The sequence below is a fragment of the Peromyscus leucopus genome, chromosome 9, assembly GCF_004664715.2.
Source record: "Peromyscus leucopus breed LL Stock chromosome 9, UCI_PerLeu_2.1, whole genome shotgun sequence".
NCBI classification, from domain to species: domain Eukaryota; kingdom Metazoa; phylum Chordata; class Mammalia; order Rodentia; family Cricetidae; genus Peromyscus; species Peromyscus leucopus.
This window is the reverse complement of record NC_051070.1, coordinates 69,274,736-69,298,085: the sequence shown is the minus strand read 5'-3', so window position 1 is coordinate 69,298,085 and position 23,350 is coordinate 69,274,736. Positions and strand designations below refer to the sequence as shown.

Genomic DNA, 23,350 nt, shown 5'->3' with positions numbered 1-23,350 from the left:
TCACATCCATCTGTAACTCCAGTTCCAGGGGATCTGATCCCTCTCTGGCCTCCACAGGCACTAGCCACGGATGTGGTGCACAGGTATGCTGTGCATGCCAGCAAAATGAAAACAAGCTTCTGCCCTCCACCAAAGAATACCCTCCCCCCAAAAAAGCCGGTTGCAGTTGGTGGTAGAGTGCTTCCTGAGTGTGCACAAGACTCTTGAGTTCACTCCCCAGTGGGGAGGAGGGGGAGGAAGGTGAAAAGAAAAAGACCAGGAAAAAAGTTAACCAGGAAGTGCATACCTGTAATTCCAGCATGTAGCAGAGGCGTGAGGACTGAACTGAAGGTTGGCCTGGGCTACAGAGTGCGACCTCGTTACATTAAATATATCAAGAAATAGGAGAGCACACAGGCACACAACCCTCTAGGAGCTGAGGCAGGAGAACCATGAATTTGATGCCAGCCTTGGCTACATAACACTATTTTAAAAAAGAAATTAATGAAACCTGACATGCAAATGTAAGACATTAGATTTTTATTGGACCTGAGATCAGGAAAAGAAGTTTGAGAAATTTGATGACCTGGATAATAGTCATTATGGAATTATTAACTTTTATGAATAACAATTTTATTCGTTATAGAGAGGAATGCCCTAGTTTTTTTAACAGTTGCCTCCTGGAATCTGTAACTTCCTGTAAAATGGTTCAGGGAAAATGTATATATTTATATCTGAATCTTTAAGAGAAGGGGGGGAGGGGGCGTGGCTAGAGAGATGCCTCAGTGGTCAAGAACCAGGATTAAAAATGTGTGGGCCACCACCACCGGGCTAAGAATAATTTTTAAGCAAAAGGGGAAAGGGGAAGGAAAAGGAGCCAGAAAAAAGAGCAAAATGTTATCAATATCAAATGTAGATTTAAACTATATTGGTATTCATCCTGTTATTTTTTTCAATGTTTCTACAGATAAAACTTTCTCTAAGGAGTTTGGGAGAGAAATTGCTTCCGTGGACCAACATTTGCGTACAGATAGTGGTCGGCACCATTTACAAAAGGTTTAATGTAAAGTACAAGACTTTGGTTCTTCCCAGGCCAGTCCTGACCTTCGTTTGACCTCAGCAGAAGGCTCCAGGTGCTTGCTCGGGACCACGGTTTCATAGCTTCCCAGTGAAGCCTTCCGCTCCTGCCCTGCTCCCAAGCCGACACCAGCAGCCCCCTGCCTGGCCTCAGCTAAGCGGACCGTAGAATTGTGTCCTCAGGGTTCCCACTCTTACTTTTGGAAAGGCATTAAGTCCTTATGCCACAGGAGCGGACGTGGCTGTGTCCGAGGATGAGCCGGATGCCTGGCTGCTGTGGAATATTTGTTTAACTAGGCAAAGATGTGTTGCATTTGCGTTAAGTTAAAATGAACTTGGGGGCTCAGAGAAATGGGAATTAGCAACTAGTTGACGGGAAGTAGCAGGGAGGGGCGGAGCGTGTGTTTTTTAGGGGGGGTGGTGTGGAAGGAAGGGGGCCTCTGGGGAGGCCGGCTAAGAAAGTCAGCCAGTTGTTGCTCTAACTCTCTGAGCTGCAGGTTTTCACCCTGGCCTTTGAATCTTGAGTTGTATTCGAACGCGAAGAGATTTAGGTAGAACTACCTTTGGCGTCAGCAACAGAGCCGTAGCCTGGGGGATTTGTCCCCAGGCTAAGGCCTGAGTAGCAAGGCTGCTAGTAGTTACAAGCATAGACACTGTGGTAAGGGTAAAAGAGCAGCTGGCTGCTTTATTATCATTGCCCCACTGCGAACCACAGTGACGAAAGAGTTTCCAGTCTTCCTGAGCACCTAGCATGCCTCTGGAGAGTGTAGACAGGTCCAGATCGAATCCACTTCCTCTCTTCCTCTAGGACTCAAGGGCAGGCTGGCACATCTGCCTTTGTTAGGATTCCAGTTCAGCTCTATCTCTGGATCCACCAAGTTGTTCTGCCTTTACTGTCTCAGTCACTGGTCTACTGCTGTGAAGAGACACCACAACCACAGCAACTCTTAACTGGGGGGTGAAGTCCACTAACATCATGGCTGGAAGCATGGCGGCATGCGTGACGCTAGAGCGGTAGCTGAGAGCTATGTCCTGATCCATAAGCAGAGAACCTCGACCTGGCATGGGCTTTCAAACTCCAAAGCTGCTGCCAACCCCCTTTCCCCAAAACACACACACACACACACACACACACACACATACACACACACACACACACACACACACACACACATACACACACACACACACACACACACACACACACACACACACACACGCTTCCTCCAAGGCCACACTTCCTAATCCTTCTAATCCTTTCAAAGAGTTCCCTCCCTGGTAACTAAGCATTCAAATATATTGGCCTATAGGGGCCGTTCTTACCCAGACCATCAAACCCACACACACTTCAATGCTTTTTCCATCTTTGCAAGGAAAATGACTAAACTCTTTAAACATAATATTACTACTTTATTCAGAAAATAATATTACACAGGGTTGATGCAAACAGATATCCATAAAATTATATAAATCTGATAGCTACATCTTCCAGAAAAGACCCAGTCATTGTGAACCAGGAAACCAGGAGGCTGTCATATGACTGCAGTGTTTTAAGCAAGTGTCCCCACATCCCCTCACAGTGGAGGTGGTCCGTTGAGCAGGAGGAGAAGGTGGCGGCCATGTAGACTCCATGCCTCCCGGCTCTGCCTACACTCAGCTCAGCGGTTAGGCCTTGCTGAACTCCTGGAGGGCCCAACGCTTGTTCTCCACCGCCTGTTTGAGCTGGGTGTACTCCTTCACCAGGCTCTCGAAGTCCTCTCCCAGGACCTCGTAGGTTTTCAGGGCCAGTCTCGACTTCTCCATGTCCTGCTCTTGTAGGCGAACGGCTCCCTCCAAACGGTCCCTAAGAGCCCCGGCAGAGAAAGTTCAACAGAAGGACGTAAGTCCTCAGACAATAGACAAGTGCAGGAACATGTCCCCATGAACACATCGGAAGCGCCGGGGGACAGGCCGTGACCAGCTGTGTCTGGTTCTTAGGGGCTCTTACCTAATGAGACAATGCACTTCCACTTTCTCAGCACTGTAGGTGTCAGACAAAATCTTCAGCTCCTCCATCCTGACAGAGGGAAGAGAGAATGTTCTAGGGAAGATCCCAAACCAAACAAGAGTCTAGGGGCCAGCAAGAGGGTTCGGTGGGTAAACGCTCTGGCTGACAACTCAGTTTAATCTCTGGAACCCATGTAAAGGTAGAAGATGAGAACTGGATCCACAGAGTCTCCTCTGACCTCGACATGCACTGTGGGACACACACACACACACACACACACACACACACACACACACACACACGCACAATTTTTTTTAAAGATTTATTTATTATGTATAAAGTGTTCTGCCTGCGTACATGCAGAACACCAGAAGAGGGCACCAGGCACCAGATCTCATTACGGATGGTTGTGAGCCACCATGTGGGTGCTGGGAATTGAACTCAGGACCTCTGGAAGAGCAGCCAGTGCTCTTAATCTCTGAGCCATCTTGCCAGCCCACACACTTCTTTTTAAAGTACAGTTAAGAATGGCCAATAAATTGAGGGCTGGAGAGATCGATCAGTGGTTAAGAGCATTTGTTACTCTTGCAGAAGATCTAGGTTCAATTTCCAGCACCCACAAGGCAGCTCACAACTACCTGTAACTCTAGTTCCAGGGAATCCCACACCCTCTTCTGATCTCTGTGGCCACCAGAGGTCATTCATGCAATCCTAACACTCATACACCTAACAAAATAAAAGTAAATTGAAAGAGAATTTTAAAAAAGAAACATCTAACCCTGCTGTGGTGGCGCACGCCTTTAACCTCAGCATTCAATAGGCAGAGGCAGGTGGACCTCTGAGTTCAAACTCAGCCTGGCCTGTAGTGAGTTCCAGGCCAGCCAGATAGCCAGGACTGCATAGTGAGACCCTATCTCCAAAAAAAAAAAAAAAAAAAAAAAAAAAAAATCCAGAGTAGCTAGCCATAATCAAGATACAGAAATGAGGGGGCTGGAGAGATGGCTCAGAGGTTAAGAGCACTGGCTGCTCTTCCAGAGGTCCTAAGTTCAATTCCCAGCAACCACATGGTGGCTCACAACCATCTGTAATGAGATCTGGTGCCCTCTTCTGGCCTGTAGTCATACATGCAGGCAGAACACTGTATACATAATAAAATAAATCTTTAAAAGAAAAAGATTAAAAAAAAAAAAAAGATACAGAAATGAAATAGACAAAGTCACCACGAATCCCCAAGCAACTGACCTCACAGTAAAAGGCTGCAAAATAAATACTTCAGAATACAAAGCTTTTGGGTAACACAAAGAAAGGCTAATTATAGAGCTGGGCGGTGGTGGCGCACGCCTTTAATCCCAGCACTCGGGAGGCAGAGGCAGGCGGATCTCTGTGAGTTGGAGGCCAGCCTGGGCTACCAAGTGAGTCCCAGGAAAGGCGCAAAGCTACATAGAGAAACCCTGTCTCGAAAAACCAAAAAAAAAAAAAAAAAAAAAAAAAAAAAAAAAGAAAGGCTAATTATACTGCCGGGTGACACTTCTTGGGACCCACTGGTACTCGGCATGGCGGAGTGGCAGGGAGACAGAACCCAGGCTCACGGCTCACCTCATCTTAAGGATCATGGCACTGCACTTGATTTCCAGGTACTGGGCATTGATGCGGTCCAGCTCAGACTGAGTCTTCAGCCGATGCTCCTGCAGAAGTCTCTGCAGCAAGGTGAGGCAGCGGAGAAGCACCTGAGCCCCGGGGGGAAGGACGAGCAAGCCATGAGAAGCCTTGGCTTACCGGAAGGGCTCCTGGGGTCAAATCAAGGGAGCAGGCCACTCCCCACAAACCTGGGAGTAGGTAGCCCTCTTCTTCTCCAGCAGCACCAGCTGCTCCTTCTGCTGGCTCTTGGCCTCCAGGCACTGCTGCTTCTCCCCCACCAGGACCTCTGACAGTTTCCACACCTTCGCGGCTTTCAGCGTTTCTCCATCAGTATCTGGGCAGAGACAGGAGGACAGGAAAGCCCAGTAGATACCACCCTACAAGGGCCCTCGTCAGCTGGACGGTGGTGGTGCACATCTTTAGTCCCAGCACTCAGGAGGCAGAGCCAGGTGGATCTCTGTGAGTTTGAGGCCAGCCTGGTCTAGAGAGTGAGTTCCAGGACAGCCAGGGCTTCACAGAGAAACCCTGTCTTGGAAAAAACAAAAACTTTACAAGGACATTTGTCTAATGCCCTGTTCTAGATCCTAAGTCCTGCTTCTTCCCTGCTTTTCCTCTTCTTCTTCTTTTTTTAAATTTATTTGTTTTATGTATATGAATGCTTTATCTGCATGTATGACTTTATGCCAGAAGAGGGCATCAGACCCCACAATAGATGGCTGTGAGCCACCATGTGGTTGCTGGGAATTGAACCCGGGTCCTCTGGAAGAGCAGTCAGTGCTCTTAACCACTGAGCCATCTCTCCAGCTCCTCTTTCATGCTTTTCTAACAGTGTCTGCATCTTATAGTTAGGCTCTCCCACGCTGTAGCCCAGGCTATACAGGAATTCAAAGTAATGAGCCTGCTACAGCCCCTGGGGAGCTAGGTAGTCCCGTGTTTTGTGTGTTTGTTGAGAAAGGGTCTCACCACATAGCCCCGGCTGCCTTCCAACTTACTATGAAGACCGGCTGGCCTGGAACTAAGAGATCCATCTGCTTGTGTCCCAGAGTGCTGGGATTAAAGGCATGGGCCATCATACCCAGCTTATTTTTTTTTTTTTTAATTATGTAAGGGGGGGTGGTACATGTGAGTACAGGTGCCTACAAAGGCCAGAGGTATCACAATGCTCCTGAAACTGGAGTTACAGGCAGTTGTGAATTGCCCACTGTCTGTGGCTGCTGGGAATGTCCTCTGCAAGAACAGCCAACTGCTCTTAACTGATGAGTCATTTCTCCTGCCCAAGCCTTGAATTCCTTCATTTATGTGTTCTGTATTTTTAAATGCGTACACGTGTGTATATGGCTTTGTGCATGTGTGAGTCCAGAAGAGGGCATCAGATTTCTTAGAGCTGGAGTTCCAAGTACTTGTGAGCCTTCTGACATGGGTGCTGGGAATCGAACTCAGGTCCTCTGCAAGAGCAGGGGACTCTTAGCCCCTGAACATCTCTACAGCCTGTACTCCACAAAACAAAGACAAGGAGGACACAGATACACTGAACTTTGCTCACTGCCATTCTGATCCTTCTGAAAAAGCAATTCATCTTTTCCTGAAGCGAGAAGACGCCACCCAGCTCAGCACCTTCACATCTAAAAGGATCCTTACGAAAGTATTTGTTTTAATCCTACTACCTAGGAAACAAACATTTCTGATTCTAAAGTCTCAGTCAGAGTAGTCAAAACTGGGCATGGTGGGTCATGCCAATAATTCCAACACTTGGGAAACTGCTGTGGAACAATCCTTTTCTACACTGTGAATGTGTTACTCTCATTGGTTAATAAAAAGCTGACAGGCCAGTAGCTGGGCAGGACGTTAGGCAGGAAAGTCAAACAGAGAATGATGGGGAGGGCAGAGTCAGAGAGTTGGCAGCCAGAGGCAGAGGGAGCAGGATGAGAATGCCTTACCAAGAAAAGGTACCAAGCCATGTGACTAAATATAAATAAGAATTATGGGTTAATTTAAGTGTAAGAGCTAGTTAGTAATAAGCCTGAGCTACCAACCAAGCATTTATAATTAATATTAAGCCTCCCAGGCAGATCTCTGTGAGTTCCAAGGCCCGCCTGGTCTACAGAGAGTTCCAGGACAGCCAGGGCCACACAGAGAAACCCTGTCTCAGACTTGTCTCAAACCCTTATCAAAGGCCTGGACAGGAGAGGCGGCCTCACCAGAACTGGGGTCGTGGTAGCACAGCAGAGTGAAGCTCTTCCGCTTGAGCTGCTCCTCCACCTCCAGCTGGAGCCGAGCTCTCATCCACACAAAGTCCTAAAAGAGAGCACACAGACCACCGGCGATAGGAACACCTCGCTAATGGACCCGAGGACACGGGCCGCCTCACAAATAACCAAAGAAACGGCCTCAGAGAGCATGGGATGGAGGTATTTGGGGGACCAAGGCCAGAGACTACATGAAACCCTGCCTCCAAAACATAAATCCTAACACTAGGCAAGCAAATTATGCTATATCCATACAGTGAAATCCTACCAATGGTTCTGTTTGTTCTTCCATGGTGGGTATGGAACTCAGGACCCTGGGCATGCTAGGCACGGGCTCCACCACTGAGCATCTCCCCATCCCTGGGAGTGGTTTAAGCTGATACAATGAAACTATCAAGCACCCAGTGCCTAGACAATGTTCAGAGTGCTACTGGAGGTTATCATTTTATTTATCTGTTTATTATTGTTGTTTTCTTATTGTTAATTTTTTTGGTTCTTTGAGACAGGGCCTCTCTACATAGCCCTGGCTGTCCTGGAACTCACTATGTAGCCTAGGCTGGCCTCAAATTCACAGATATTGGGCTGGAGAGATGGCACAGAGGTTAAGAGCACTGGCTGCTCTTCCAGAGGTCCTGAGTTCAATTCCCAGCAACCACATGGTGGCTAACAACCATCTGTAATGAGATCTGGCGCCCTCTTCTGTATATGTAATAAATAAATAAATCTTAAAAAAAAAAAAATTCACAGAGATCTGCCTCTGCCTCCCAAGTGCTACAACTACCGCCTTGGACCACCACACCTGGCTTTGCTGTTTGTTTTCTGGGATACACTTGTTACACAGACCCAGGCTGGCTTTGAACTCACAACTCTCTGCTTCAGGCCCCAAGCACTGCGTTTATAGGCATGAGCCTCTACTCTGTTTTGTTTCTGAGACAGGGTCTTACTGTGTTGTGTGTCTCTGGCTGGCCTGGAACTAGCTATATAGACCAGATTGGACTCGAACTCATAGAGATCTACCTGCATCTGCCTCCCAAGTGTTAGGATTTCTTCTTAAAGATTTATTTATATGTTTACGTCTGTGTGGGGAAACATGTACATGGGAGTGTAGGTACCCGTAGAGTCCAGAAGTGGGTGTCAGAACCCCTGGAGCTAGAATTACAAGCAATTATGATCCACCCCAGGTTGGTCCTGGGAAGTGAACTCAGGTCCTCTGCAAGAGCAGTATGTGCTCATGCACTGGGTCACCTCCCAGCCGCAGTCTCTACTTTTGAAATACCTCTATTGACTTGAGTCTTTTTATTTTAAAGGCAGTCTCATGTAGCCCAAGCAGGCCTTAACTCACTAAGTGGCCAAGGATGCTGAACTTCTGGTCATGAGTTGAGAACAATCTGAAGCCAGTCTGGCCTACTGAGTGATATACCCTGTCTCAGAAAAACCAAGGGGATGGGCCAGGACAGGCAGAACACCCCTTTATTCACAGCACTCACTCAGGAGGCAGAGGTAGGGGTATCTCTGTGGGTTCAAGGCCAGCATGATCTACATCGAGAGTTCATCCAGCCACAACTACACAGTTAAGTCTCGTCTCCCAAAAATGCTTTTAAAGGGGGCAAGAATATGAGACAGCTCAGCGGTGGAGCGCACTGGGTGCTCTCCCAGAGGGTCCAGGTTTGCTTCCCGGCTCACAACAGCTGTAACTCCAGTTCCAGGATGCTGTGGGAAATCTGATCACACTGTGAACCCCAAGACTTCGTTATGTACATAAAATCAACCATACGTCAAGAGACAGAGCAAGCAACCAGTTGGCTGGAAGTAGCCATACACAGTGAGGGGAGGTTGGGAAGTTGGACAGAGACCCACAGGAAACAGAAGGGAGGGACATCCGGTTGGAAGAATTTGTTTGTTTGTTTCAGAAGGTGTAGAAGAAACCCTTTTTCCGAGATGACTACAGAGGAAGGTCATCCTGCTGCTTTCTCTGCCTCTCGGAGCTAGCGGGTTTTCACCCCAGCATCTGATAGAGACTTAGTTAAAAAAACATTTGGCTACCGACACTGAGGCAGCAGCAGAGGACACAGGACTGGAAGGCTCGGCCGGGCCTTGGCCTCAGCCGCAAGGTGGCAGCAGGCTCAGGTCAGCCAATGTGCTGCTGTAGAGGAAGCAACATGAGGAGATCCAACACCCTTTCCTGGCCTCCTCAGACGTGTGGCGCAGAGACGTACATGTAGGCAAAACACTCGCATATATTTGAAAACGAGAGCGTGGGCAAGGAGAGTGTAACAGCCTCAACATGATTTTGTAACAACATTGCATTTCACTCTGTCAGTCTCTGCTTTGTGCACCTCATCAAGCTGTATCTCAGTAAGATGCACACACTGTGTGGCCATGGAGGCCCTGAGGCCTGCCTCCTTCAGGAGTCAGCCTGGTGCAAACAGGACTGCCCTGCCAAGCACAGAACGAGTAACTGGAGCCCTGAGACGGACAGAAACACTTCCAGGGCTGGGCAAACAGGGCGTCTAAAAGTGTCTGTCACAGACTCAGACGTGGACGCCGTGAAGGAACACCTGCTAAACCTGAGGGCGGTGACGGAGCACCCCGTGCATCCAAGCATCATGAAAATGCTCTAGTTTCAGGCTGGAGAGATGGCTCAGTGGTTAAGAGCACCGACTGCTCTTCCAGAGGTCCTGAGTTCAATTCCCAGCACCCACATGGTGGCTCACAACCATCTGTCATGAGATCTGGTGCCCTCTTCCGGCCTGTAGGGACACATGCAGGCAGAATACTGTATACATAATAAATAAATAAATCTTTAAAAAAAAAAAAATGCTCTAGTTTCAAACCAAAACAAAATGCAGTGCTAGATGTAGTTTTTCAGATATTCCATTCTTGTGTGTAAGGTTTTTCTTGAGTCTGACCACACGACGTGTGTTAAGTAAGGTAAAGTGCTGGCCTAGCACTCAAGAGGCCTTGGGTCTGATCCCCAGTACCTCACAAATCAAGCATGGTGGTGCATGCCTGCAGGCCCAGCTCTTGGGAGGCATAACCAGGAAGCTCCAAAGTTCAAAGCCAACCTGATTAAACACATGAGACCCTGTAGGAAGAGATGGAGAGACAGAGGGACAATTGAGATACGAGAACTGCAAAGACATGCTCCAGAGTCTGCTTCCCACCTGTGAGGGTGGCATGAGCCCCAGGAGGTCAGCCTTCTCGAGCCCGAGCAGTGGGGGCATCTCCGTCTCCTGGCCAGGCCCTGAAAGCTGTGTGAGTTCAGTCACAAGCAGCCGCTGTTCAAGGGTCTCATGAAACTGAGAATAAGAAGACAAAAAAAAAAAAAAAAAGATGACTATAAAACTTTTGACTTAGCTGGGCAGCGGTGGCACATGCCTTTAATCCTAGCACTCAGGAGGCAGGCCTATCTAAGTAAGTTCGAGGCCAGCCTGGTCTACAGAGTGAATGCCAGGACAGTCAAGGATACACAGAGAAACCCTGTCTCGAAAAACAAACAACTTTTGACTTGACCTTTAATCTCAGCACTCAGGAAGCAGAGGTAGGCAGATCGCTGTGAGGTTGGGGATAGCCTGGTCTACATGGCCAGTTCCAGGACAGCCAGGGCTACACAGTGAGGGTTACACCCTGTGAGGGTTACACCCTGTTCCCCTCTCCCTCCGCCCCCTCCCCTCCCTTCTCCCTCCACCCTCTCCCCTCCTCCCTCTCTCCCTGTGTCCATTCTTCCTTCCCTCCTTTCCTCTCTTCCTCCGGGGTCTCACCGTGTTGCCCAGGCTGGCCTCACACGCCCGCACTGCGGCTCTTCCCACAGCCTCCCAAGCGCTGGGTAACAGCCACACACCGCCACATCCGCTACCCTGGTGGCTCTCATCGCTGTAACCAACAGGACCCCACTCCTGCGGCCTCACCTTTTTGTCTTCCGTCGTCAGATTCGTGTCCTGTGCCTTCACATAGTAGTCCACAAGCAGCTCTTGGATGACTCGCTGTAAGATCTCGTACCTCAGCCATGCTGTCTTATGTAACCGAACTTCATTCCACGCCTCCAAACAAGACAAAACCCCCATCTGAGACTCTTCCCTCTCCAGGCCCTGACCTTCCTCCGGCCATCCCTTCTTCCAGGGGCCTTACCTGAGCCTGCTCTTTCGCCAGGGCGAGGCTTAAGCCACTTTCATCCAGATGCTGTGAGAGGCTGAGCAACAGCTTGCTGAAATACGGGTTCTGTATCAGGTCCTCTTCAGTCAGAGCACAAGGAGGAAACTGCTTGTCACACACTAAAAAAAAAAATGACAGAGCAAACACATGGACTCCTTGCTTTAATTGGGCATCACATCACTTACTTCTGAAACAAACAAACAAAAAAAGACAACCCTGGCTTTGAGTAGGGAAATTCTCTAAATACATTTGATTTAAATGGAAAATAAAGCCAGGGCAATGACATACATCTGTAGTCCCTGCTGCTCGGGAGACTGAGGTAGGAGGGGCCTTTAAACCCAGGAGTTTGAAATCAGCCTGAGAACACAGGGTCAAGAACAAACAGCCGCTGTTTAGATGGCTTAGCTGGTACTAAGGGCACTGTCACCAAGCCTGACGACCCGAGTCCCTTCCCCGGAAACCACACGGTGGAATGAGATCACCGACCCCTGAATCGTGTCTTCTGATCACCACGCTTCAGCGCTCACACAAATAAACATAAAACAAGTATTTGGATGGCACACACTTGGAATCTCAGCATCAGGGAGACTGAGGCAGGGGAAGGAGAATTAGGAGTTGGAGGCCAGCTTGGGCTAAGTGACTTCCAGAGGAGCCTGTGTGACTTTGTGAGACCCTGCCTCAAAACACAGTCACAAATAAACCGGAAATGATGCTCAGATTAGCAAGTATTTACTTTATCTATAAGGACCTTAACCAAGGGGAAACAAGCGTCTGATAAAGTGAGGTGTACGCTGCCAGGATTCGTACATGCTAAGCAAGGGTTCTACCACCAGCTACAGCCCCGGGCCAAAGTTAAGGTCTTGGTAAACGGCAAGGCAGTAGAGGGTAGAACACATGCTGAGGACTTGGTTTGCTTCCTGGCTCAGAGAGAGAGAGAGAGAGAGAGAGAGAGAGAGAGAGAGAAAGAGAGAGAGAGAAAGAGACTCTTTAGTACGAATCACCAGTAACCAAAATACTTCATCCACACAAAGTTACTAGAATCTTTTTTTTTTTTTAAGGTGTTCTATGTAGCCCCAGGCTGGCTTTGAATTTGTGATCCTCCTGCCTCACCCACCTAAATGCTGGGATTACAGGCATGCAACACCGAGCCTGGCCAGAATCATTAGAGTTCCTGAGGAAGAGGCGGGAAACCAGACCTGGCAAATTCCAACTGTGGATGAGACCTCACCAGTCGCGTAAGCAAAGCTGAGAAAAGGAAGAAATTAACTGCCTGCTTAGAACTCTGTCCTTGTAAGCAGAGCTGAGTAACCAACCCATGTGGGCACAAATCATCACAGGCAGGAGAGAACCCACAGGGGGTCAGTGTCCTCCAGTTACCCCATCTGCTCAAGGCCCCTTCTTTTCCAAAATCTCTCGCCCAGGGGCTTTCTGAAAAGGTCTTTTACCATTACCCACCAAACACAGAAATGTTTCCTTTTTGGATTATTATATCCAAAGTCATTTTAGCAAATAACAAATCTTGTACAATCTCTGAACTGTGAGGTAGAGGCAGAAGAATCGGAAGTTCAAGGCCAGCCCGGGCTACAAGAGAAACATGAACACACAAGCAGGGAAGAAGCCGTTAAGGGACAGGCCAGCCACCCTTACCTTGGCAACAGGTTGCCAACACAGTGCGGCACACGGCATCTACCGCACAAGCGGATACTGAATCCGCAGGAACAGTTGGTCCAACCCGCTTCTCAAACCAAGTCCTCCGGAGCCTTCTGAATTCTACCTTCCTCAGAATGGGGGGGGGGGGGGTGAGCCCTTTTCATCCCGGGAGGCAAGGCTCTAGACAAGAGCCCTGGAGAAGCCCTCTGCAGACATCTACCCGTACCTTGCTGCAGGATCTCCACCCCTTCTCCAGGTGAGCAGAAATCTCCGGATGCCATCTGACTTTCTTGGTGGTATCTGTTTGGAAGGAAACTGCAAGATGAACAAACCCCCAGCCGCTCTGGGTCACATGCTACCTCAGGCAGTCTCACAAGCCCAGGCTGGTCTCAAACTCCGTGCCACGAACTTCCGATCTTCGACTGCCTCTGCCTCCCGAGAGCACCCCCACATCTTGCTCAGAGATGTTTCTTCTAGAGAAGGGCTATATCAGACATCAGGGGTCCCACAACAAAAGTGCCAGAATACCTTATATTTCAAGAATATTTCAAGAGACGGGCGGATCTCTGTGAGTTCGAGGCCAGCCTGGGCTACAGAGTGAGTTCCAGGACAGGCTCCAAGGCTACACAGAGAAACCCTGTCTCAAAAAAAACAAACAAAACAAACAAAAAAGAAAAGAAAAGAAAAGAAAGAAAAAAGAACAGAACAAAATGTCTCCCAAGCTGTCCAAAAAAAAAAATATCTCTTTCTAAAGAAACTATGCTGCCTCACCCCCAGCCCACCCCGTCCACTGAGGTCTAAAGGAAGGCTGCCCCCTAGCAGTACAAACTGCTGCACGCATGTTCCCAGGAAACTGGGGAGTGGGGGGGTCCAAGTGTGCCTCTTCCCCAGGGACCGCTCAGCTATGGAGCGTCTCCCTGGCGTGTGGCGCTTCTCTGGTCGTGTCCTCTCATGGAAGAGCTGTTGGTCTGGGGACAGGAGTGACAGACAGTTGAACCACAACCGCCTTTCCTAGAACAAGGCTAGTCGAGTGCACCTAGAGGAAAGCACTCAACAGTGCACTGCAGACTACAGGGTGGAGACAAGCATGGGTGTTTTGCTGGACCCTGGAGTGCCTTGAAAAGAATGTCATCTACAGAGGGCGGTGAGAAACTGAACAGGAGCATAAACATCGCCTGCCCATTCTTTCCCGGTGTTTGCTCCGCTCTGACCTCCAAGAGGTGGCTGAGCCCGAAGCAGGGCTGACCCTGAAGCTTCTTAGGACTTAACGCTTCAGGTCCACAGAACATTGGTTTATTCGCTCCTTTTATGAGTCACATGAAAGCAACTAGTCGTTTGTTTTGTAACGCTGATGCAGCTGAGGAAGTGCGATGCGAGGCCTTAATTTGTGGCTCTGCCACCCCCCCCCCACAATGTTTCTGTGTGAGGCTAAGGGAAACGCTTTCTGGTGCCAACCCTCTTCCACCTGCAAAACCGCGATAACGACTCTTACCTTGCATTCTGAATTAATAACAATCGACTTGTCAACAAAAGCTATTTAGTTAAGTTCAGTTTTACCAATTCAGTTTATTGTTGGGCTACGCCTGCAAAGAAAGTTTTGAGGGCCAGTTAGGCACACAGCCATGAGGGTTTTCAACCGGCTCGGGGTCCTCGGCGGAGCCGCCGGCCTTCAGTGGCCACAGGACACGACCTCAGGCTGCACCCCACCCCGCGCAGGCTGCGGGAGTCCCAGGCGCGGGGGGTGGCCAGCTTCCAGCCCTCCAGCCGTCCCCGCACGCTGCACTGGACGCAGATTGATTTTTCCAGGTGTTTTCACAAGAGGTGACCCTTACAAGGCCCGAGATAATCAAGATGCAGAACGCGCTCTCCGGCGCCGACCTACCGTCTGGGCCGCCAAGGAGTCCTGAGGGCGAGCGCGGCCTCGCCGCGAGAGCTCGCGGACGTCGAGAGCAAACCTGCACACCTCGCTGGCCGAGCGCCGAGGCCGGGGACTGCCGGGGTTAGACGATCCCGCCCGTAGTGTAGGCGGAACCGGTCTGAGATCCGCCGGGCCGCGGGGCGGGGCGGGGCGGGGCTGCGCTGGGCGGGAACGGAGGCCCCGCCCCGGGAGCGCGCACTCGGCTCAACCGCCTGGAAGTTGGCAATTTACCGGTTTAATGGGGCTACGGCACGGAAGGCTATAGTCAGAGGTAGCGGCCCGGCCCGGAAGCTTGGGTGATTCTCGGACAAATCGCACCTTTACCGGCTTCCTCTTGGATGTGTTTTTTGTTGTTGTTGCTGTTGTTTTAGATTCATATATATATATATATATATGGTCTCGCAGTGTAGCCCAGGCTGTCCCTGTCTTGGGACTCGCGTAATAGACTCTGGATCTCTGGAACTCCAGAGATCCGCCTGCCTCTGCCTCTCCAGCACTCGGTGAGGGTCTCAGGCTACCGCACCACGGCTGGTTTTATTTTTTAATTTATGCAAGTGGGCGCGCGCATGCGCCACACGTGTGCAGTGTTGCCGCAGGCCAGAAGAGGGAGTCAGAGCCCTGTGAACCGATATTGCAGGGGATTGTGAGCCGCCGGATGCGGGTTCTGGGACTTGAACTCAGGCCCTCTCTCCAAGAGAGGTCAGTGCTCTTAACCACTGAGCCATCTCGCCTGGCTATTGAATTTCTTAGCCCGGCTTCCTCTGCCCTCCCCTGATTTTATTTTTAATCACATTTGATTGATTGTGTGTGCTACGTGTGCTGTGGAGGTCAGAAAACGTTGCGGGAGTCGTCAGTTCTTCCCAGACGTGGGTTCCGGGGGTGGAACTCAAGTCACAGGCTGCTCCTTTACCCATTCAGCCAAGTTAACGGCCCTGCCCTCGCCTTTATTTCTCATTCTTCATTCAAGCCCTACTCCTGCCTACACTGATTTCGCAAAACTAAGGGAACCCAATCAGGGAGTGAGTTATTTTAAGAAATAAGATGTTTAGCTGGACGTGGTGGTATTACTCGTCCTTCATCCCACCTACTCTGGCGGCTGCGTCAGGAAGATCTTGAGTTCAAGGCCAGGCCTGGGCACCATGTTGAAGTTGTCACCCCCAGTGTGGAAGATTTATATGAAATAAACTGCTTCAAAGTTATTCGCTCTCTTTTCCAAGCTTTGTTTGTTTTACTGTTATTTATGTGTGTGTGGGGGGGGTGTTTTTGCCTGCATGTCTGTGTGGACTACCTGCATGCTTGGTGCTCTCGGATCCCCTGGAACTGGTTACAGTGGCCACCATGTAGCTGTTGAGAATCAAACCCCGGTTTCTAGAAGAGCAATGGCTGAGCTGTTTCTCTTACATAAGAGAACAAACAGGGTGGAGCGAAGCGTGCTAGGAGACGGAGCTGTTCACCTCTTTAGAACAAACCAGGGCGCAGGCCTTTAACCTCAGCCCTCGGGAGGCAGAGGCAGGTGGATCTCTTAGTTTGAGGACAGACAATGGTCTACATAGAGAGTTCCAGCCAGGGTTGCATCGGGAGATCCCGTGTGTCCCCCCACACACACTGAAAAAAAAAAAAGGAAGAAGTAGAGGCTTCCTCTAGTATACACAGAGGAACGATCCAGTGCAGAAAGATTTTATGCCCTTGGTCAGAGCATCAGCTGCCATGTTTCGTGTTTAATGCTAGAGTGCCCTGTCATTTTCCAAGGCTTTTAAAAATTGTTTATGCTCCCTCAGTTCCGCAGCGCAGCCTCATTAAATGCCAGGCCTACACGCAAACAGTGCTCAGGACGAAATAGCAAGCATCTACTAAAATTTCATCTCCCAAGTCTTCAAGTTCTTAAATACTGAACTTCAGGGCTTTGGCTAAGGGATTCTGAAGCACACGAGGCCCTGAGAGGTGAAGGTACAGAAGCCTGCCTTCCAGAAGGATGGAGGAGATAGTCGGGGAAGCCTTGCATTGAACAGACCTCCATAGACCATTATCTCTTCCCTCTTTGTCCCTTTCCAGCCATGAGACCTTGGGCTACAGCTCTCCTTCCTGTCAAAGGGGGGATAACATATTTCTAGTTACTCCAATCTCTTAGCATTGATGTAAAGATCAAATGAGATAATGGCTAAGAAAGACTATGAAAGTGAGGTGTTTTATTAAGTGCCCTGGGAGACACAAAGATAAATGTGACCTAATTCCTACCCTGAGGAAATTCAGAGCCTATTGAGAAGACACACATGAGAAGGAAAGAATCCAAGGCAGTAAATAGGTGTCGAAAGGGCAGTTTAGATTATAAATACCAGAGAAACTTCAAGAGGGGACAGACATTTCTCTGCAGAAATAGATAGGAAAGACTGTGAAATAAATCTTATTTTCACTGTACCTGAAAGGAGAGAAAAAATTGAAAACATTTAGAATGAATGAAAGAGTCCAGCAAACTGAGGCAGAGTCGGGGTATGGCTGCGTTGTAGGTGCCAGGACACTGAGTCATCTGAAAGTGTGGGGGAGGGGTTCCTAGGTGAGCTTTCTTTGAGAGTTGACCCCCTAGACTCTAGAGGGCCAGGAGGTTAGAGCAGCAGCCTAGCTGTCAGAAATGCAGCGAAGGCCCAATGGTGACGCAGACTCTAATCCCAGCACTGGGAAGGAGAGACATGAACCTCAGTGAGTTCGAGGCCAGCGTGTTCTACATAGTGAATTCTAGGTCAGTGAAGGCTATACAGAGAGACCCTGTCTCACAAAACAAAACGAGCAAAAATGGAACTTCAGCAAATGAATGCAAATCGGACCACCCGGTGTCCTTGAGCAAGACCCCACCTCTATAGCATGCTTCCTGTCAACCTCCTTTCCCCACATATTTTTTTTTTTTTTTAATACTCATTCTAGTATTTGGGGAAAAAATTTTTTTTTTTTTTCCCTAAAACAAGGTTTCTCTGTGAAGCTTTGGTGCCTGTCCTGGATCTCGCTCTGTAGACCAGGCTGGTCTGGAACTCACAGAGATCCTCCTGACTCTGCCTCCCGAGTGCTGGGATTAAAGGCAAAGGCTGGAGCCACCACGACCCAGCTCGGCACCAAATATTTAAAGAGTTTTGCTGTAACTGTTCACTATCACAAAGCAGCTGATGGACACCGTCCAGAAGTCCTCGGTGTCCAGCACTGCAGCCCACACCACCATTCCCAGCGGTCAGGAGGCGGAAACCGGAAGGATCCCAAACTTGAGGACAGCCTGGGCAACTCAGTGAGATCATGAATTAAGAGCAAAGAACAGAGGGATTGGGGGTGTTGCCAAGTGATGGAGAGCTTGCTATGAACGTGTAACATCCTGGACTCAATCTCCAGTGTCATAGATAGACAGACATGTACATACATACGTACATACATATGTGATTGGTTTTTATTTATTTCTGAGACAGGCCTCAATGTAGGGAGCCGCTATTCAAAGATGGCGCTGGCTTCCTGGTAGCCTAGCTGTAAACAACTCCATATTTGGCTATGATGCACGAGTATGGTAATTGGCCTTATGTCCTCAGCCTATCCCGTGGCTCCCCGTGCTTGCATTCTGGCGGGACCCAATCACAGTACGGCACGTTTGCCTGATTCCCTATATAAGCAGCTGCAGTTTAGTCCTCGGGGCCCCTCACCTCCCGCTCTCCCTTAATCAAGAGGCGCTCCAATAAAGTGTGTTCTGAGAAGAATCCTCGCATGGTGGTCGTTCTTCCTCGCTGGCCGAGGAGCGCACCGCACCTCAAGTATTTCAGGCTAACCTTAAACTTACCAATATAGCCCAAGGCTAGCCTTGAACTCCTGATCCTCCTGCATTCACATTTGATTATTCACCCAAGTAAATAGTCAAATTTAAAAATAAAAAATAATAAAAATAGAGGGCATAGTGGTAAATACCTTTAATCTCAGCACTGGGGAGGTAGAGGCAAATGGATCTCTGTGAGTTCAAGGCCGGTATGATCTACATAATGAGTTTCAGAACAGTCAGGGCTACCTAAAGAGTCCCTGTCAATAAATAAATAAATAAGTAAATAAATAAATAAATAAATAAATAAATAAATAAATAAATAAATAGATAAATAAGGCTGGAGAGATGGCTCAGTAGTTAAGAACACTTGCTGCCCTTTCAAAACACCTAAGTTTCATTCTGAGCACCCTCTTTGGACAGCCCACAACCACCTGTAACTCCAATTCCAGAAGATCCAACACCCTCTTCTGCCCTCTGTCAGCCTCCACACACGTGTGTACACACACACACAGACACATACATGCACATAAATTAAAAATACTATAGGGTGGGCCAGGCAGTGATGGCGAACACCGTTAATCCCAGCACTCGGGAGGCAGAGGCAGGCGGATCTCTGTGAGGCCAGCCTGGGCTACAGAACAAGTCCCAGGACAGCTAAGAGCTACACAGAGAAACCCTGTCTTAAAAAACCAAGAAAATAAAACAAAACTATAGGCTGGATGTCATAGTGCACACCTTCAATCCCAGCACTGGGGAGGCAGAAGCAGGCAGATCTCTGTGAGCTGAGGCCAGAGTGCTCTACAAGGTGGATTTTTCTAGAACTGTATGTAAGTGGAATAAGATTAAGATGTGTTCTTTGTGAGGTCTGATCACCATAATTATTTTGACAGATCTTGCTGTGCGGCCCTGGCTACTGAGATCAAATGTGTGCACCAACAAGAACAGCCCGGTGATGCCTCTTTGTGGCCGAGGGTAACAAGAACTCTCCAAAAGCCTTGGTTTGTCTGGGTTTGTACTCAAGGAGGAGCCTCCTCCTTCCCCCCAACACCTATCTGCACTTCAGGATGTAGCAGCACCCACTGGGTGACAGAATGAACTTCGAACACTCCCTCGGCGCTCCTCCCCCTATTTGCTTTATTGGTCCAAGAAATGTTGGGCCTTTGTAGGCTGCTGTCTTCCCTGGGCTGTGTGTCCTACCTTCTGCTCTGCCACATACAAAGCACAACCATTCAGTTCTTAACTGCCCGCTAATGATGAAGGCAAGAAGACGCCTGAGCTAGATTCCTGCAAGACAAAAAACAGGCAGAGCATCTATTCTCAGTTAACATTTTCAAGACATTGCTCCTAACCCAGGCTTCGGGAAGCCTTTGTGCATTTTAACTTGGAGATACATGGAAAGGGGAACCTGAGAAAAGTCTACTTAACCTTTCAGACTTGGATTGGTTGCATTGTTTAAAATTGCAGAAAAGAGTGGAAATTTACAGGATGCTTGTAAATCCTAGTCAGGAAACAAAATGGTTCACTACAGAAAGGGTCCCAGCCCGTATTTAGTATTCTATTAGCGATACTAAAGGGGGCTTTTAAGTCCAATATGCTCAACACTAAAAGTATGGGCTTTCAATGACGAGTTGCAAAGCTCGGACATGAAAATAGCCGTGGGTTGGCATGGTGGCTCTCACCTGCCATCCTGGAACTCAGGAGGATGAAGCCAAAGACTGTCTTGAGTCCAAGGCCAACCTGGACTGTGATGAAACCCTGCCCAAAAAGACAAAAATTAACTGGGCAGTGGTGATGCATGCCTTTAATCCCAGCACTCAGGAGACAGAGGCAGGTCAATCTTTGTGAGTTCGAGGCCAGCCTGGTCTACAGAGCTAGTTCTAGGACAGTCAAGTCTACACAGAGAAACCCTGTCTCAGAAAGAGAGAGACAGAGACAGAGACAGAGAGACATGGAGAGAGACAGAGACAGAGAGATGAATGCTCTACAGCACCCACAAAGACTGACCAGCCTTAGTGGCTCCCAATAAACAAAATCAACAACATCAACAAATAACAGCAAAAGCCTTCAGGATCAGTCTGCTCACAAATCACTTGTTCAGAAAAAGTTATGAACATCAGCTGCACCACTCAGACAGCATCTGATACATTATGGACTGAGGAACGGAGTGTCAAGCAATTGTTTCCAAGGCATTCATTGGAAATGAGGGTATTCAGAGGGACAAAGATTCATGATTAAGCTAGAAAATGTCATGGCCATTGTAAGCGCACAGTTTGAGAAGAAAACAAGAAAGGTAAAAGAAAATATGCAATCAACCTGTGACTTCAAATGGAAATTTCAAGACAGATGTTTATAATGTACCATTCTGGCAACAGCTTAGCACTTCTGAGGGAGTTCTAAGCCCCTGCCCCTTATAGCCTCAAGGGCTTGCTGGCTGTTTACCAGAACTTGTTACACAGATTTTCACAGATCGCAGTGAGCCTGCTTTACCCTGAGACACTACTGAGAGCTGGAATATCAGCTAGCCCTGATAGAAGTTTTGGACCTCAAAGAAAAGCAAAGAAACTGACTCAAAAAACAGGACAGATTGAAACCGTTTCTGCCAGAGGACTATGAGATTGTGAAGGGGCTTTTTCAGGAGAGGAAGGCTTTTTGAGAAACCAGGCATGAAGCAGAATGCACACAGTTGCTGCTGTGACTGTGTGTGCTGTTGTGACTTGACCGAAAGCATGCGCCATGCTGAGGAAAGCATTTCCCTAGGGGGCTGAAGAGAGGCCTCGTCATTTAAGAGCATTCGCGGCTCCTCCAGAGGACCCTGATCAACTCCCAACACCCACATGGTGGCTCAGACTCTGAAACTAAAGAGCCAGGGGATCCAACACCCTCTTCTGGCCTCCATGGCACCACATGTACGTGATATACAGAAATACGTGCAAACAAAACACCCATACACATTAGATACATAGTAGACAGACAGACAGATAGATAGATGGATGGATGGATGGGTGGAATGGATGGATGGATGCATGGATGCATGGATGCATGGATGCATGGATGGATGCATGGATGGATGCATGGATGCATGGATGGATGCATGGATGGATGCATGGATGGATGCATGGGTGAGTGGGTGGGTGAGTAGACAGACAGACAGACAGACAGATATTTAGCTAGTAAGCAAGCTAAGTTGCTGATGAACAAGGTTTTCTCCCTTAAAATTCATGTACTAACTTGGAGAAGTAGGCCATCCCAAGGGCATTTGGAGTTTCATGCTTGAGAAGAATTTACACTGTGATCTTGAAACGCCTCCTGAGATTAAAGCCTTATGATAGAAAAAGCAAAAGCAAGAGGAAGCTAGCAATTGAGTACACGCTCCATATTCTCTTTACCAGTGAGAAATTTAGCTCAGCTAATTTACAGGATGCACCCATGATAACTAAGGAGGTTATTGCATTTAAGTTCATCATGACCAACTGCCCCCCCCCCTATTAAAAATATTCAAGCACGGATGATTCTGGAGTGAACTTTTGGGGTGTGGAAGGCATTGCAAAATGAATGTTATGGTTCCTGTAAGTGGTTAATAATGAGATGAGCACTCACGCCTTTAGTCCCAGCACTCAGGAGGCAGAGGCAGGCTGGTCTCTATGAGGCTGAGGCTAGCCAGTTCCAGAACAGCCAAGGCCTGTCTCAGTGAGACCTTGTCTCAGAAAAACAAGAGAAGAAGTTAATAATGGAAGGTTTTATGCCTGGGAAGCCCATTGGAATCATCCAAATGAGGAATTACTGACCTAAAAGTCTGCAAGGACCGGGCAGGTGTGCACTGTGTGAAGGTCAGCCTTAAAACCGGTGAGGACTGTGACAAGCCAAAAAAGGAATACACAAAGAAGTCCAGCCGATCCAGTTCCTAAGCTGACCGGACCCGGCACTCAGGGTACACAAACAGAAAGTGGGGATAAACTGCCCTACTGGGTGGTGACAGCACCATGGACCCTCTTGGGGTTCCACAGAATCTCACTAGGTAGCTCGGACTGGCCTCAACGTAGTCTCAAGCTGTAAACTCTCAGGTGCTGTGAGTACAGGTGTGGGCCGGCGTGATCTCTAGTGCTTGTCCTGTCCTGTATTTTTATTTCATAAATGCACAGGCATCTTAAAGAACAAATATTATTATTCTGTACATACAATTTTGGTACATGTTTATTATGAATGACTTTTACTTTTTTGTTTGCTTTTGGGGGTTTCCTTCCCTCCTCCACAGGGTCTCATGTAGCTCGGGCTGGCCTTGAACTCACTATGTAGTCAAGGACAACCTTGAATTTCTGATCCTCTCACCTTGACTTCTCAAGAGCCAGGATGAGGATGACAGGTGTGCACCCCCCCCAGCCACCTTTTAAACACACACACACACATACACACACACACACACACACACACACACACACACACACACACACACACTGTCTTCCTCAAGAGCACTGTTTAGAATGCCTTCTCAACTGAATTAATTCGGTTCCTTCCAGGCTCTCGAGCACCTGCAACTCTAGCTCCAGGGGAGCAGATGCCCTTTTCTGGCCTCCATGGGCACTCACACACATGTTATATGCCCATACAGACACATACACATAAATTATAAATAAAATAAAATAAGTGACCAGGCATAGCAACACACACCTTTGATCCCAGCCTTTACGGGGCAGAAGCAGGCAGATCTCTGAGTCTGAGGCCAGCCTGATCTACAGAGAGTTCCAGACCAGTCAGGGCTTCACTGTGAGATCCTGTTTCAAAATAAAAAGTTAAAAAGAAAAGTCTGGTTGGGGTGATTGTGGCCATTAATCCCAGCACTCAGGAGGCAGAGGCAGGCAGATTCCTGAGTTAGAGAGGCCAACCTGGGCTACAGAGTGAGTTCCAGGACAGCCAGGGCTACACAG

The 23,350-nt window shown here is 48.5% G+C and overlaps 1 protein-coding gene across 2 annotated transcripts; it reads right to left on the bottom strand.

The window, feature by feature from the left end:
- Positions 1 to 2,445: 2,445 nt before the first annotated feature.
- Haus4 (HAUS augmin like complex subunit 4) lies at positions 2,446 to 14,792 on the bottom strand. 2 transcript variants are annotated; one of them, XM_037208536.1, is made up of 11 exons: positions 14,612 to 14,792; positions 14,222 to 14,312; positions 12,956 to 13,029; positions 11,056 to 11,198; positions 10,836 to 10,967; positions 10,092 to 10,226; positions 6,880 to 6,976; positions 4,870 to 5,015; positions 4,640 to 4,770; positions 3,044 to 3,112; positions 2,446 to 2,899 (listed from the first exon to the last, which is right to left on the bottom strand). In XM_037208536.1, exons 3-11 carry the CDS (start codon positions 13,008 to 13,010, stop codon positions 2,722 to 2,724), a joined length of 1,086 nt encoding a protein of 361 aa, XP_037064431.1. In that variant the 5' UTR covers positions 13,011 to 13,029; positions 14,222 to 14,312; positions 14,612 to 14,792; the 3' UTR covers positions 2,446 to 2,721. The 2 variants fall into 2 exon arrangements, with proteins under 2 accessions (XP_037064431.1, XP_028748052.1); XM_028892219.2 differs by lacking the exon at positions 14,222 to 14,312.
- Positions 14,793 to 23,350: the final 8,558 nt, after the last annotated feature.